General features: G+C 40.2%; 1 protein-coding gene across 2 annotated transcripts in view; it reads right to left on the minus strand.

Annotated features, from left to right (window-relative positions):
• acsm3 (acyl-CoA synthetase medium chain family member 3) overlaps positions 1-17,851 on the minus strand; it is a 69,738-nt gene that overhangs the window by 14,145 nt on the left and 37,742 nt on the right. Inside the window, exons 6-8 of one of the 2 annotated variants that reach the window (XM_073060258.1) lie at positions 17,312-17,468; positions 10,440-10,519; positions 4,075-4,198 (exon numbers count right to left, since the gene is read on the minus strand). In XM_073060258.1, the coding sequence (XP_072916359.1) occupies positions 4,075-4,198; positions 10,440-10,519; positions 17,312-17,468 (361 nt within the window). The remainder of the gene's footprint in view (positions 1-4,074; positions 4,199-10,439; positions 10,520-17,311; positions 17,469-17,851) is intronic. The other variant, XM_073060259.1, reaches the window with a different exon arrangement.

Here is a 17,851-nt window from a genome sequence, read left to right on the forward strand (position 1 = left end):
TGTTGCTCTCCAGCCTGAGTTTGATCTCATTGTGGCAGTAGAGGAGGCCATGGACTGGCAAGTCAGAATGGGAACAGGAAGTGGAATTGAAATGAGTGGCCTACAGGAGATCTGACAAATCCTCTGTTTTCGTATCTCCGTTGACTCCTTTCTTTTTGGCCTTCCATTCAACCAACTGAGCTTTGGTGTTTGTATCTAATTTTACAAGCAGCTTTTTGTCTCCCACTTGAAGTTCATGTAAAAACTGTAATGAACGCAGAGTAGATTCTGGTTCTTTATACTCACAAAAGCCAAATGCTTGCAACTTCCCCGAAGCTTCTTGAACTCTCTTCCAGCTTAAAACCAAGCCATATTTCACAAGTAGCTGCCTGATTAATGTATCAGATATGTTGCCTACAAAACTTTTGTAGTCAGACCACTGATTTCATCACTTTCACAATTGCTCTGAACAGCACGGTCCTTACTGGGTCCAATATGCTTTCCAATCAGAGGCACAGAGGTTGGTACCAACACCTGCTTGGCTTTGGTTGGGCAACGGTTCATGGTGTACAGCAGGGGTGTCAAACTCATTTTAGGTCACGGGCCGGATTGAGCAAAATGCAGCTTCATGCGGGCCGGATCAGTCGGACGCGTACGAACGCAGCTTTTGATGCCTCCGTTTTTTCAGCCTGCTCTCATGTGTCTCAGTCTCTGCTATAACTACAAAGTGTTTCACTTTACAAATTCCGTTTCTTATGAAGAAGACTGCCGAGCAAGACTGCCGAATAAACACTAAAAACCCTGAAAACCTGGTACCTGAATAAACTCAGCATTAGCCATATCATACACCATAGGCGCTTCGATTACTGGGGCCAGCTTTAATAGTAATTAGATATTATCTTGCGGGCCAAAGTTAATTCCACCGCGGGCCGGATTTGGCCCGCGGGCCTTGAGTTTGACATATATGGTGTACAGCATGGAGACAGTTGTGGCATTATCAAGTACCTTCCTTAATTCTGTTTCAGTTGACTCCTGCAGGGAACATGGCATGAAACTGATGGATAGATCTCCAATCAAGGTGTAGTTGTCTCAGCCAGTCACAACCTCACAATACTGGCCCTCCTGTTTTTACCACATACAAGCCCAATGTGGCTTGTTTGTTGTATTTTACTGTCACGATTGTCATTTCCACAGGAGTTATCTTTTCTCCAGTATAAGTTATTAGCTGGTTATCTGCAGGCTCCAGATGAGTATCTTCGAAATACTGTTTAAACTCATTTTGTGGCATGATCAAAACAGCTGAGTCAGTGTCCAATTCCATTTTAATTAATTTGCTGTTCATTTCTGGCTGTAACCCACATTCGTTGTCAATAGTTTTTGCATTGTAAATGTCAAGGCTACCCAGTCCTGAGTCACTCTCATCATTATCAGATTTTTTCATCAAAAGCATGCTGATTAGTTCTCTTTTTGAAGCTGCAACTTGATTTTTAGCTTTTTCTCTTCTCTTAAATATACATTGATCTGGTGTACATGAGCTCCTGCCACAACAGTAAGACAGTTTGTTTGGTCAGGCTGGTTTCTGTTTAGACATCACAATGTTGTTCATGCTCACTTTCACTACTGACTGCAACTCAATTGCATCACTGTCTATGGTTTCCATTGAAACAGTGATTTCAACTGCTCTTTTAAATGTGAGCGGTGTTACAGCTAGCAGCTGTTTCTGAATGCTTTCTTATAAGATTCCACAAAGTAAATGATCTCTCAGTACATCATTAAGCTAAACTGATATTGCTCAGACAATCTCTTCAATTCAGCCACATACACTGAAATCGACTCCTCTTCTTTTTGATTCCACTTATGAAACCTAAAGTGTTCTACAATCAAGTTTGGTTTTAAATGTTCCTGAATTACTTTCACAGTATCAGCAAAGCTCATTTCTGATTGTTTGTTTGGAGCAGTCAAACTTCGTAGCAAACTGTTTGCCTTTAAACCCAATGCACTCAGCAAAATTGGTACTTGCTTCTCATTGGCTATTTCATTTGCTTCAAACTATTGTTGAATTAGCTCAGTATATAGGATCAAGTTACCTGTTGTGTAATCAAACTTGTCAATCTTTCCAAAGTAACCAGCAATTTCTGCTTTTTTAAAAAATGATTATTACCACCCAGAGCTCACTCTTTATGAACTCATGAATTTTTCCAGTTACTGCCTTTTTTAAAAAACTCGATAGTCTCTGCATGTGCTGGGCTCTGTTTTTTATTTACTTTTTTAAAGTTTGAACATCTTGCTGTGCTTCAACAGGTCAGCAGGCACCTCGGTTTCATTTTTAAAAATACCTCATTGACAATGTTATGTTTTGTGACTTCAAAACATTAAACTAATGCAAAGGAAGACAAAGGAGTGCGAAATGTAGTTCTGACTTTATGTTTTACTTTAAGCGAGGTGCGTACATACCACGTGGTAGTGTGATGACATATGCAATTCAGATATTTATACATATAACCTGTAATGAATTTAAATGAACAAGAATGCTTAATCAACCAATATATATATACAAGATTGGCCTCCATCTGTAGCAATTAATTCCACAGATTCACCTGGCTAAAGAAATTCCTCCTTATCTGTGTTCTAAATGGATGTCATTCTATTCTGAGGCTGTGCTCTCTGGTCCTAGATTACCCTACTATAGGAAAATAACTCTTCACATCTATCTTGGCCTTTCAATATTCAAGAGGTTTCAATGAGATACCCCTCATTCTTCTAAACTCTAGTGAGTACAGGCCCAGAGCCATCAAATGCTCCTCAGACATTAGCCCTCACATTTCCAGAATCATTTTTGTGAATCTCCTCTGGACCCTCTCCAATGCCAGCACAGCTTTTCTTAGCTAAGGGGCCCAAAACTGCTTATAATATTTCAAGTCTGGTCTGACCAATGCCTTATAAAGACTCAGGTGTGGAACAGGATGTATTGAAGCATACATTTTGCAAAGAATGCTGATCATCATATGGTGTGAGGGAAAAAAGTGATTTGAGTTAACTGGATAGTTATAAGTATGGGTAATCCTACTGAGATGGAAGAGTATTGCAAAAAGATTGTGGAGTTAACTATTCTAAAGGCTGCAGAAAGGTCCAAGTGGATAAAGGAGAACATATTGTGATTTCTGCTCATAGTGTTTACTATTTACTCTATTTCAGTGCTGCAGCAGGACGCAAAGTTCAATCAGAGAAAATCCAATATGAAATTTTGTTAAATATGGAGAAGGATTCGATAACAGCATCAGATGGAAAGGATAAAAAAGATGAGTGTTTTTATTGGAGGAACAGGCTGCGGTAATATTGGTGGATTTGAAATTGTAGGGAATCTAGATACATTACTGTGAAAAAGTCTTAGGCACATGTAAAAAAATTCTGTAAAACGAAGATGCTTTCAAAATAATGAATTGAAAAGTTTCTAAATATCAAACAAAATAGTATAAAGAACAGTAAACAGTAAAAAAACTAAATCAAATCAATATTTGGTGTGACCACTCTCTGTCTTAAAAAATGCATCAATTCTCGTAGATACACTGACGCGCAGTTTTATAAGAAAATCAGCTGGTAGGCTGTTCCAAGCATCTTGGAGAACTTGCTACAGCTCTTCTGCTGACTTTGGCTGTCTCGCTTGCTTCTGTCTCTCCAGGTAATCTCAGACAGCCTCGATGATGGTGAGAATAGGGCTCTGTGGAGGCCACACCATCTGAAACCATATAAAAAATCTGGCAATGCCTAAAGCTTTTGCACAGTATTGTATACTGTATTTGAGGGTGCTTGTTTTGTCATAAAATGGGGGAAAACAGCAAAGGCATATGGACTTATGATTTCAACTTTAATGTCAATTAAATCATCAGCTTCTCATATTTCTTTAAAGTAGGAGGGATGCAGGAAGGAGGCTTGAAAACCATGGTTGTTACTTAAAAAGTGAGAAGTTATATTTACAGACGTTACATGCTGTTTGCAAAGACTAAAACAACCATCCCAGGTTGCAAAGCTTGACCCTTCATTCCAAAGCTGACTGGATTCCTTATCTGAAAGAGTTCAAGTTAAGTACGCACTTACAGTTTCTGTCTGACCATATCCTTCATAGATGTCCAAGCCAGTCTGCTCTTTCCAGATAGTCATTGCCTCAGGATTAATAGGTTCACCTGCACTCACACAGTGCTGGAGATTCTTGAACTTGTACCTAAATTTAAAAAGAAATGTCAGGCCAAATGGTGCAGTTTTTTAACATCAGTCTAATTCCTTAAACACAAGAGATTCTACAAATGCAGGAAATCTAGAGTAACACAATACTGGAGGACCTCAGCAGGTCAGGCAGCATCTACGGAGGAAAATGAACAGACCAACAGCACTGGAAAGCAAGGGAGACAAAGACAGAATAGGGAAAGATATAGGGCTGAAGGAAAGTGAATTTGATAGGAAAAGAGAGTGGACCATGGAAGAAAGAAAGACAGATAGATAGATAGATAGATAGATAGATAGATAGATAGATAGATAGATAGATAGATAGATAGATACTTTATTCATCCCCATGGGGAAATTCAACTTTTCTTTTCCAATGTCCCATACACTTGTTGTAGCAAAACTAATTACATACAATACTTAACTCAGTAAAAAATATGATATGCATCTAAATCACTATCTCAAAAAGCATTAATAATAGCTTTTAAAAAGTTCTTAAGTCCTGGCGGTTGAATTGTAAAGCCTAATGGCATTGGGGAGTATTGACCTCTTCATCCTGTCTGAGGAGCATTGCATCGATAGTAACCTGTCGCTGAAACTGCTTCTCTGTCTCTGGATGGTGCTATGTAGAGGATGTTCAGAGTTTTCCATAATTGACCGTAGCCTACTCAGCGCCCTTCGCTCAGCTACCGATGTTAAACTCTCCAGTACTTTGCCCACGACAGAGCCCGCCTTCCTTACCAGCTTAAAGGGAGGGAGGAGGGGCACCAGAGGGAGGTGATGGGCAGGTGAGGAGAAGAGAAAGGGGTAAGAGAGGAGCCAGAATGGGGAATAGAAAAAGAGAGAAGGGGGAGTGGGGAGAAATTACTGGAAGTTATTGAAATCAGTGTTCATGCAGAAAGGTTGGAGACTACCCAGACAGAGCGGCCCCATCGTGGCAGTATTCTGGCTTCCTTCCCCTCCCTTTCCAGCCTTGATGAAGGGTCCATTGCCTCTTTAGTTTAGTTTTGATTATGCCATGCAAAGCAAACCGAATAAATCCATTTTTTTCTTGACAGACGGTATGAATGTTAAAGTAGGTATAATCTGCATTGAACAATATTAAAGTAGGTATAATCTGCATTGAACAATGCATTTATTGTTTGGTTAACAAAGAAAGACTGAAAACTGCTCAAAGTTTCTATCCCAGTCTGCCATGAGGAACCACAGGATTTTAAAAACTGATTGGGAATTGGAGAAGCAGCAAAAGGAGTCATTCTTACACAGGCACAAACAAATATTTGTTACAAATATTTGTTACACAAAACAGGGATTCAAATTCAAATTACTCATCTGTTTGCATTGACATGACTGTCCACAGAACTTCAACTGATGAGTTTTTATTAGAATAAGATCTTTTCAAGGTGCTGACAAACTCATTCTTCCTCAAGACAACTTACCTATGCAAAATGACAAAGTCTATTTGAATTAAACAGTTCATGGACATAATCACAAGAGATTCTGCAGATGCTGGGAATCCAGAGCAACACACACAAAATGCTGGTGGAACACAATAGGTCAGGCAGCAGCTATGAAAATGAATAAACAGTTGACTTTCCAAGCTGAGATCTTTTATCAGGACTGGAAAAGAAGAGGAGAGATGCAGAGTCCTGGCCTGAAACATTGACAATTTATTTCCATAGTTCATGGACATGTTTAGCAGATTGTTTGAAACCAACGATTGTGTCGATCAGTTGCTAAAGGGTAACTTAAGTATTACAATGAAAAAAGAGTTTGTGGGGTGAAATTTCACACCATGCAAGGGAAGTGCAGATGGGGCTGATCGCCTGTTTAAATGGAAACTATCTCCTCCAAATTTCACAAAGATAAATTGAATTCGGAATCAGAGTTAAAGAAAAATCTTAAACTAAAATTACAGTTGCAGTAAAGAATTAAAACTCTGCAAAACTGTTAGAGCATGGAAGCTCCATTTTTTATTTTTGCAGTAGTTCATTTCACATAATTCTTTTGTATTAATATTTTGTTATAACTTTAATAATGCTTTACCTGATTTTAATAAATTTTATGAAGAATTCTAGATTGCACTTCTGTTATGAGGGTTGACTAGCTTTAACCTACCCAGGCAAGTTCAGGCTGATCTCGGAGAATAGGTGAGATTGGACTCTTCTCATTTCATTTCTCCATTACCTCAGAGCTCAAGTACTCACCAGCACTCGAACAGTTCTTTGAATATGTTATTACATTTTGAAAAAACAGACCAAATGATGCAGAGCTTTAAATTTTCGTTTTATGGGCTGCTAGATTAAGATCTGAATATAACATGCATTGAAATAACTTCATTGATTTTAGTACATTATGAGCGTTTAGGTTCCTAGGAGAGCAGATGACATTTATATTTAAAATTAAGTTTCACTGTGATCAACAATGTGTGCAGCTATAGGAGCTTGGTCTTAATTTAATATTTTTCATCTATATTTACTGTGGGGAAAGCAATGGAGCTATGGAAGTAAGGGAAATGAATAGTGATGTCTTGGAACATATCCACGATACAAAAGAGGATATTAAGGCAGATAAGTCCATAAGGTCTGACTAAGTGTATTGTAGGACATTTTGGGAAGCTAGGCAAGAAACTGCAGAGGTCCTGGAAGAGATATTTGCGTCACCTTTAGCCACATGTAAGATACTGGAAGACCGGAGGGTGGCAAATGTGCCTTTATGTAAGAAAGGCTGCAAGTATAAACCAGGGAACAACAGGCTGGTGAGCCTAACATTAGTGTTGAGAAAGTCACTGGAGAGGAGTACGAGACTCAGGATTTCCTGCATTTGGCAAGGTGACTGATTAGGAATACCCAGCATGGCCTTGTGCATGGGGAGTCATGTCGCACAGATTTTATTACATTTTCTGAAGAGTTGATGAGGAGTATTGATGAGGGCAGGGCAGTGGATGTTGTCTACATGGACTTCAGCAAGGTTTTGGGAAAGGCCCCTCGTGGTAGGCTGGTCCAGAAGGTTAGATCATATGGGATCCAGGGTAAGCTTGCCAACTGGAGACAAATGGCTTGGTGGGGGGAGTTAGAGGTTGGTAGTGGAAAGTTGTTTTTCAGATTAGAGGCCAGTGACTAGTGATGTGCTGCAGAGAATCAGTGCTGGGTTCAAGGTTGTTTGTTATTTACATTAACAATTTGGATGAGACTGTAGTTGGATGGTTAGTAAGTTAGCAGATTACAACAAAATTTGTGATATCATGGAGAGCAAGGATGGTTATCTAAGAATACAAAAGCATCTAGATCAACTGGGGAAGTGGGTAAAGAATGGTGGATTGAATTTAACATGGACAAGTGTGAGGTGTTGCACTTTTGTAAGTTAAATCAGGGCAGGACTTACACAGTAAATTGTAGGTTCCTGCAGAGTGATGTCGAACAGAGAGACCTAGTGGTACAGGTATATAGTTCTCTCAAAGCGGAGATGCAGGTAGACATGGTGGTGAAGAAGAAGTTTGGCATACTAGCCTTCATTGGTCATTGAGTGCAGGAGATACAGATGCTGGAAAGATGAAGGATCTCAATCTGAAAAGTTGACTGTCCATTTCCTTGCACAGATGCTACCTGACATACTGAATTCTTCCACCAGCTCAGTTTTTGTTTTGTGCAGGAACTAGGATGTCATGTTGCAACTGTACAAGTTTATGGTGAGACCAACACTTATATTGTGTGCAGTTCCGACTGCCCAGACATATGTAATAAAGCTGGAGATGGCGCGGAAAAGATTCACAAGGATGTTACAAGGTCTTGAGTTCTATGGGGAGGCTGGATAGGCTGGGACTTTTCCCAGGACTGCAGGAGGTTGATGGAGATGTATAAAATCAAAAAGGATATAGATAAGGTGAATGGTCACATCACTTCTCCCAAGGTACAGGAGACTAAACTACTGGGCATAGGCTTAAGGTGAAAGGGGAAAAATTTAGAAAGGACATGAAGGGCAACTTTTTCCACACAGAAGGAGGCTGGTATATGGAATGAGCTGCAAACGGTGGGTACAACTATGACATTTAAAAGGCATTTGGACAGGTGGATGAATTGGAAAGGTTTACAAGGATATGGGCCAGACACAGACAACTTGGTTAGTAGGATGATTTGGACCAAAGGGCCTGTTTTCGAGCTGTATCACTGAACACTCTTTCAAAATACCAGTTACAATTTTCATAAAAATATGAGCATCAAAGTTCATAGTAAATAACATTTAATTGTCAGGAATACCTATTCATATGACAGACATTTAGATTGCCAAATGACCTAAAGGAGATCCCATCGCTGCCTGTAATAAATTTGTACATTCTCCCTGTGATTATGTGGGTTTCCTTTGGGTTTCAGGTTTCCTCCCACAGTCCAAAGACGTACTAATTGGTAGGTTAATCAGCTATTGTAAATTGTCTCATGATTAGGCTAGTATTAAATAGAGAGTTGCTGTGTAGTGTGGCTTAAAGGGCCAGAAAGGGCTATTCCACACTGTATTTCAATATATAAAAATAAATAAAGTTTTTGCTTTATTTTAGAAACACTGTACTCTTTGTGAATCCTTTCCCACATGCTTAACTGAATTAATTTGTATGGCCTCAGAATGTATTAGAAATAAAAAAAACTACAAACATTTAACATTTATGGAGGGAACAAAAATGGAATTAATATTTCTGGATAAAGTTTCTGTATCACATGCTTTGCTTTTTTATTTCTCTCTCTCCTCTTCTTCTTCCATTTCCACCTCCTTCAGAGAAATATGCAGCCTTTAAAAAGCCTTCCATAGCCGACTGATGGAGAAATGGCATCAACAGTGAACTTCGAGATGAATGGCCCAAGATTTGAATCTGGCTTGCCCCTTGAATGCTTTCCATTTGTGCTGGGTTGAGCATAGAGCTAGCAACTTGGCCTTGTTAAAAAAGCAGACAGATGCTAAGGAAATGGCAAAAATGCCACCCAAGGTGTGAAAAAGGAACAGCAAAAAGCCTTCTGTGCCCTCTTCTGGTCCATCCTTTAGTATGGTGGGGTGGAGATATGTCTCTACCAAAGGAGATGTAAGGCATTCCTTCCCTCCGCTAGCCTGCAAGTCACCCTTGGGCAAGGTGTAGCACCTGCTTAGACCTCCCCCCACACCCCCCCCCCCCCCCGATCAGGGTCACGTGAACCCATGAGAGTGGGTGGTGGATGGTTGTATGAGTAGCTGGTGCATTTCACAAGTCCTGGTGATGCGACCACTGATGCCAGGCAGACAATCTCTGAAGAGTATTGATAATGGCCGGGGTCACCCGTCTTGTAAAGACACTGCCCAGAAGAAGGCAATGGCAAACCACTTCTGTAGAAAAAATTTCCCCAGGACAATCATGGTCATAGACCATGATCACCCATGTCATATGACACAGCACATAATAATGTCGATGATCCATCTTCGCTCAGATATTCCTTTATTCCCTCCATCCTTTCACCTTCTCTGCAACTTAAAACATTTCTGTTTCCTAAATGTGCCCATTTCAGACCAATGATTTTCAACCTGAAACGTTAACTTTTTCCCCTCTCTGTAGGTGCTGCGTAACAAGCTGAGTATTTCCAGCATCTTCAGTTTCCATTTTTGATGTCAGCATCTGTGGATATTTTGATTGCTTTCTGAAGAATGTGCTAAAAGTATTTCTTATAACATTAGCTTTATGCCTATCATTTACTTGTATACCAATTCTGATCCACAGTCTTTGGTGAACCTTCATCTTAAAAACATACAAAACTAGATGTATGGATGGAAATTACAATGGACATTTACAAAATGGAGAGGATAACAGCATCTGTTAATCATAAATTGGAACAATTTGATTCATACAGGGAAAATGGTTTAACTACATAACACCTCGTAGGCCTGATTTTTTTCTCACAAGTCAGTGAATATGTTGTGAAAAAAAAGATCACTCCCTACTTTGTACATAGTTTTCTTATTTTGATCGTTCTTTCTCTCCTCTCCTTTCTATAAGTGTATACCTCAGATAACTATTATGTGGAGATTTGTGACAAATATGATTATATGATATATATGTACAGTATCTGAAATACATCTTATGGAAATGTTTGTTTGATGATAAACTTCAATAAAAAATAATTACAAAAAATTACAAAACTATTGGTAACAATGTAGTAATTGGTTAAAAAAATTAACGACATTTTGCAGAAATAGATAATAAGCAAAAATATTTGAAAGTATAGTACTTGCTGACATCACTCTGTACAAGCATGCGATACACAGTTGGTGTAGAACAGAAGGTCGTTATTGGATACTTGGATAAAATCTAGGAAAGGAACATTTAAGAAAAAGAAATTACCACCCAGAACAAAGAGCAAAAGCAAAGCGCTTGCAGAAAATTAGTCTTTAAGGAACAAGTTTATTTTAGCAAAATAAAATTATTTACAAGAATAAACTGTTCAATAACTCTACATTCTTTACAGGCATTGTCAATACTTTCCATACAGTGTAAAATACTTCTGCCACTCACATGACACTCTGGGGTTTCGTATTAAGGCAATGTAACCGTAACTGTCCTCCCCCCACCTCCAGCCAGCCCCTCGCTCTCCAGCAGGAGAAAAGCCCTGAATCATGGTCCTTCCCCAATGAACCCTTACAGCAGCTGCACCGAGTTTGAGTGCATCTCTCAGCACGTACTCCTGCAGCCGAGGATGCGCCAGTCGGCAGCATTCTGTTACGGACATCTCGATGTGCTGGTAGGTCATTAAGTTTCGGGCCGACCAAAGTGCGTCTTTCACCAAGCTGATGATCTGCCAGCGGCACCTGATGTCTGTCTCCGTGCGCATTCCCTGGGAACAGCCCATAATTCACAAAGTCCTCCGTTACACAGCTGCTGCGGATGAAACGTGACACAAGCCCGTTCATCTTCCTCCACACCTTCTCCACCCAGAGTATACAAAGAGCTGGGGTTACCAATTCATCCCCATTGCAGTCCTCCTGTGGGCAGTGGGGTGTGGAGATGCTGTTACGGGCATAAAGGAGGGATCTGACTGGAAGGGCCCATCTCACTGCCCGCCAAGGTAGGTCTCGGTGCTTGTTGGTGAAGTCTGGTGATGAAGTATTTGGACTCAGGCAAGACTGTTCTCAAAAGTGCTAATAAATAGCTGAGTTATTCTTCTGGGGAACAGCAGTGTAGTGGTTAGCACAATGTTTTATAGTACCAGTGACCGGGGTTCAATTCCCACCGCTGCCTGTAAGGAGTTTGTATATTCTCCCCGTGAGAATGTGGATTTCCTCCGGCTGCCTGGGTTTCCTACCCAAGTCCAAAGATGTACCTGCTGGTAGACTAATTGGTCATTGTAAATTGTCCTATGATTAGGCTGGGGTTGCTGTCTAGTATAGCTCAAAGGGCCTATTTCGCCCTGTATCCCAACGAGTAAATAAATAAACAAACAAACAACAAATAAATAAATAAAAGGATTTAAAAACAAACATACTTTATTTTTTTAAATTTCAAAATGGAAGTCCCATATCATTGTGCCAGGATTGTTATTCTTGACTTGGAAAGATCTTGTTCCTGAATTCCAAGCCTATGCCATCATACAGTACGTGAGCAGGTCATAGTTATTTGATAGAATGGAGCTAGTTAGAGTGAAGCTGCATCTCATTTATCTGTTTTAAACCTCAATTTTAAAGAGATGGTAAAATATTTTGAAAATATACATTTTTTAAGGGAAAAGTGTATTTTCAAAACAAGAATAATTTAACAAAGATCAATTAAAACAGTGTACTGCTCCCTTCAACTTGCCTAGAGATTGAGTTTGGTGCATGTTGTGTATGTGGCCTGGCTACACAACCATGCTATTAATAAAAACTCTGGAGACGGGAGCTAAGTTTCATGGTTCTTTACAGGTAGAAACCAAACTCTGAGCACACATATATACAGATCCATACGTGTCTAATAGCACATGCAACGACGTGTTACTACAACATAAAGTAGTCCCTTATTATGATGTAGGCTATATGGTACAGTGCACTAACCCACTGATCAAGTCAATCAAGTCAAGTCACTTTTATTGTCATTTCGACCATAACTGCTATGTGCAGTACATAGTAAAAATGAGACAACATTTTTCAGGACCATGGTGTTACATGACACAGTAGAAAAACTAGACTGAACTACGTAAAAAACAACACAGAAAAAAACTACACTAGACTACAGACCTACCCAGGACTGCATAAAGTGCACAAAACAGTGCAGGCATTACAATAAATAATAAACAAGACAATAGGGCAGTAAGGTGTCAGTCCAGGCTCTGGGTATTGAGGAGTCTGATGGCTTGGGGGAAGAAACTGTTACATAGTCTGGTCGTGAGAGCCTGAATGCTTCAATGCCTTTTCCCAGAGGGCAGGAGGGAGAAGAGTTTGTATGAGGGGTGCGTGGGGTCCTTCATAATGCTGTTTGCTTTGTGGATGCAGCGTGTAGTGTTAAAATCTATAATGGCGGGAAGAGAGACCCCAATGATCTTCTCAGCTGCCCTCACTATCCGCTGCAGGGTCTTGCGATCCGAGATGGTGCAATTTCCGAACCAGGCAGTGATGCAGCTGCTCAGGATGCTCTCAATACAACCCCTGTAGAATGTGATGAGGATGGGGGGTGGGAGATGGACTTTCCTCAGCCTTCGCAGAAAGTAGAGACGCTGCTGGGCTTTCTTGGCTATGGAGCTGGTGTTGAGGGACCAGGTGAGATTCTCCGCCAGGTGAGGGAAGATGCAAGAGAGGGTAACATTAATATTTGGTGCTCTTAACGATCTCTACCAAGGAGCCATCGATGTTCAGTGGGGAGTGGTCGCTCTGTGCCCTCCTGAAGTCAACAACCATCTCTTTTGTTTTGTTCACATTCAGAGACAGGTTGTTGGCTCTGTACCACTCCGTTAGATGCCCTTAGTACAAATGCTGAATTGTTTTGCCACACAAGCAGACAGGGATATTGGCCAAAAAAAACATTCAAAACAGTGCTACAAAGTGCTTAAATAAAACATCACACCTACTGTCTTAAGCATTCATATTCTTCACTATAGGTACACCTTGGCTGCAGTATGAACCATCTACAAAATACACTGCAGTTACCTGTATAGAAGAGTCTAATAACACCTCCCAACTTTCAAACCTCTCTCATGAAGCAGAACATGAGAAACAGATGCATGGGAGCACCACTACCTGCAGGTTCTTGCCAAATTACATATATATTGACTTTCAAATGCATCGCTGTTTCTTTATCATTGTTGTAAGTCTGACTCTTGAAAACCTTTTCTCAGATGTTTGCTGAAGTATCTGCAGTCATTAGGACTTGGATGTTCTCCAAGATCTACTCAAGCATAATCAAAATCAGAATCAGGTTTATTATCGCTGACATATGTCATGAAATTTATTGTTTGGTGGTAGTAGTACAATACAATACATAAAACATTTCTATAAGTTTCAATAAGAAATCTACTGCAAAATGAGATCAACATAGTGAGGTATGTTCATGGGTTTATGAACTGTTCATAAATCTGTTGGGGAGAAGAAAAAACTGTTCCTAAAATGCGATTGTGTGTCTTTAGTCTCCCGTACCTCATCCCTGGTGGTAGCATTGAGAAGAAGGCATGAGCCAAAATGGGAGGGTTCTTAATGATGGCTGCCACCTCTTTTGAAGATGTCCTTGATGGCGGGGTGGTTAGTGTCCATGATGGAGTTGACCGAGTCTACAACCTTCTGCAGCATTTTCTGTTCCTGTGTTTTGGTGCCCGCAATATGCATAATCGGCACCTCAAATTAGAGATATGCAAAAATGCTGGTCTTTACAGTGAGCCTCAAAAAATAGTAAATAAAAAAATACAAAATTCCCTTTGGAGATTCCAAAGATCCATGACTATTATCATGTCTCTGGTTTCCTCAGGGATGGCCACCAGACCTTAAAGGAGGTTTCATACTGCTTCATGCAGGCACACTATGTAAAGGCAGGCAAGAAGGTGAGGGAAGATGCAAGAGAGGGTAACATTAATATTTACGGTATGCTTATTGACCCAGTATGCTAAAGAATTCCTGTACTACAAGTGGTCCACACCATAACAAAATGTAGGATGATCAACAAGGTAGAGATGACAGCATAGTGCAATGAGACTCAAAATTAAAAGACTGCAAATAATGACAGAACAATGAAAAATGATTGGGAAATACTTGAATTAGAAAATATGAGTCTAGCAGGTGCTTTGATTAATACAGAGTGGAGATCCTTTAATTTGCATCTCATACAGAGACCTCATGATCTCACGATGTTCCCTTCATTACTGGTGTCTATGTATTTATGCACATAATATTGCTGTTTTTTGTTGAATGTTGCGCCAACGCTCAATGTCAGCAAGACCAAGGAACTGATTATAGACTTCAGGAGAGGGAAACCGGAAGGCAATGAGCCAGTCTGCATCAGAGGATCAGAGGTAAAGAGGGTTAGCAACTTTAACTTCTTGGGTGTTATTATTTCAGAAGATCTGCCGTGGACCCAGCATGCAAGTGCAATTGTGAAGAAAGCACGACTGCACCTCTCCTTCCTTAGGAGTCTGCAGAGATTTGGAATGACATGTAAAACTTTGACAAAGTTCTATAGATGTGTAGTGGATAGCATATTATTGACTGGCTACTTCATGGCCTGGTATGGAAACACCAATGCCTTTGATGCACCATCAATAACTCACTCTGAGACGTAAAAACGAGGTATCGGCTTTTATTGACTGGAAGAAGGAACAAGCAGTGAGTGACCACCACACTACATCCTGGAGACTGAGAGGCCGGGCTCAGACCTCCATCACCTTTATACAGGGGTCTGTGGGAGGAGCCACAGGAGCAGTCATTAGGGGGCGTGTCCAGACAGGTATATGTAGTTCACCACAGCCTTTGAACAGAAAATCCTATAAAAGTTAGTAGGTTCACCCAGTACATCACGGGTAAAACCCTCCCTACCATTGAGCACATCTATATGAAATATTGTCATGAGAAAGCAGCATCCATCATCTGAGATCCCCACCGCCCAGGTCATGCTCGCTTCTTGCTGCTGCCGTCAGGTAGAAGGTACAAGAGCCTCAGGACTGGCACAACCAGGTTGAAGAACAGGTTCTACCCCTCAACCATCAGGCTTTTGAATAGAAGGGGATAGCTACACTCACTTGCCCCATCAATGAAATGTTCCTACAACCAAAGGTCTCACTTTAAGGACTCTTGATCTCATGTTCTTGTTATTTATTGGTATTTATTTATATTTGCCTTTGCACAGTTTGACGTCTTCTGCACTTGGTTGATCTATCACTGATCCTGTTATAGTCACTATTCTGTAGACTTACTGAGTGCGCCTATGGGAAAATGAACCTCAGGGTCGTATATAGTGACACACTGCATATGTACTAGGATAATAAAATTTGCTTTAAACACAAAACGGCAATTTCCTAATACATGTAAGTGTACAGTGTATGGTGAATAAATCTGATCCTTGATCCTTGTAGGTTACATTTTTGGGTTACAATTTATGATAGCAGTGGCAGGAATAGGCATTGCATGAATAGTGATGTCATTAGACTAAATTTTAGGCACAATAACACATATAGAACATGAAGTGGACAGCATTCATCACTACAGATCCTCACCATCTGCAACATGCCCTTTTCTTGTTCAGGTACAGCATCCTGAAGACCTACATTCAATGATTCAGGAACAGCTTCTTCCCCTCTACAATCAGATTTCTGAGCGGTCCATGAACACATTGGCACCACCTCTATAGCCCTCTTTTTTTTTGCTGTTGATTTACTTTTGTGATTTATAGTAATTTCATGTATTTGCACTGTTCAGCTATGACAAAATAACAATCTAAGTCAACAATAATACACCTAATTCTGATTCTGAAGTATCTGGTCCAACTTCACTGAAGGTGCGATTTAACCTGGAATGTTATCATGATGTACTGGAGTTACAACACTTTTATGTGTATATCGTGCATAGAAGTGGAACTAATTTTATATTGTCAGCACATCAGGATCCATTAAACATCACAGGACACCAAACAGCATATCTTAATTAAGGCACCTATCTCTGTATATTTCAAAAAATGCTGAATGTTTATCAAGAGCAACACACACAAAATGCTGGAGGAACTTAGCAGGTCAGGCAGCATTTATGGAAATCAATGAACAGTTGATGTTTTGGGTCAAAACCCTTCATCAAGACTGGAAAAAGAGGGGGGGGGGGTAGAAGGGGGAAGAAGCCAGAATAAGAAGGTGGGGGAGGGAAGGGAGTACAAGCTAGAAGGTGATAGATGAAGCCAGGTGGGATGGTTAGAGGTAGAGAGCTGGGAGGTGATTAGTAGAAAAGGCAAAAGGTTGGTGAAGGAGGAATCTGATGAGACAGGAAATGGACCATGGGAGAAAACGAGGGAGGAAGGACACCAGGGAAGTGATAGGCAGGTAAGAGGTAAGAGGCCAGAGTGGGGAATTGAAAAAGAGGGAAGGTGGAGGGGATTAAAATTACTTGAAGATGGAAGAATCAATGTTCATGCCATCAGGTTGGGGGCTACCTAGATGGAATGCGAGGTGTAACTCAGAGCTAGGAGCACAATAGTATTGATATAAGTTAGAGCAGAGAAATTGCAAAATAGGGAGAGCACATCTATAGATGAGATCACAAAATAATTAAATAAGAAAAGGAAAACTTCCTCAAATATTCCACTTAACAAATGTGAGAAAGGTATCACAATGATCAATGTTCAAACATTGACAAACTACAGTTTATGGAGCATTATGATCCTTTCAGTGGAAAACAGACATCTGTTTCAAAGAGGAGGAAGCTTAATCAACAGAGGTGATGAGGTGGAATGCTTGGCAGCATCATAACTTTAAATAAGAACTACTGCGGTCAGTTATGTGTACTGCAATCAGCGTGTACAAAGGAATACTGCATTTGGATGTGGATGGAAAACAGTCAGTTGTGAATTAGCCAACAGATTTACTTAATGATCCACACCTCCAGCGGAGATTATTCTATTATAAACTCTCTTCAGAGATAAAGGAAATTGTAGGATATAGCTTCTTACTTGCAAAACTTGTTCTGGATTAAACCGATGTATGCTCGAGGCAAAAACACAAGATCCTTGGATCCATGGTGTAAAGACATTGCTCCACATAGACTTAGCCCAGCCAGTATCGGAGGTGTTCCATATCACATCTGAAGTTGTGAGGTCCAACCAGTACCTGGTAGAGGGCATCACTCTAATCAACCTTTTGCCACTTGATTGTAATAAAACATTATTTTGGAAATCTAGCTTGGGGTGGATGTGTTTGATGCTCTTGTTGCCAATGCGTGACTTTTTTTTTGCATGGGAGGGGTCTGAAGATCATGTTGCTGTTCTTTGATTATGTGAACCTTCTTAATTACTTGAAAAACCATTTCAAGTGAAATATGAAATAACAGTATTGAACTATAACAACCAGGAAGATTTCAGTTTCAGTTTTTGAGCTCAATAAGTAGTTGATACCCAGTAGCAATTTTGATATTAGTGATCCACTACATGGGTGCAGAATGAGACCAAGGAGTGAGATAGTAGGATTAAAACAAAACTAATGTTTCCCTTCTG

Source organism: Hemitrygon akajei, chromosome 11 (assembly GCF_048418815.1).
Source record: "Hemitrygon akajei chromosome 11, sHemAka1.3, whole genome shotgun sequence".
NCBI lineage: Eukaryota > Metazoa > Chordata > Chondrichthyes > Myliobatiformes > Dasyatidae > Hemitrygon > Hemitrygon akajei.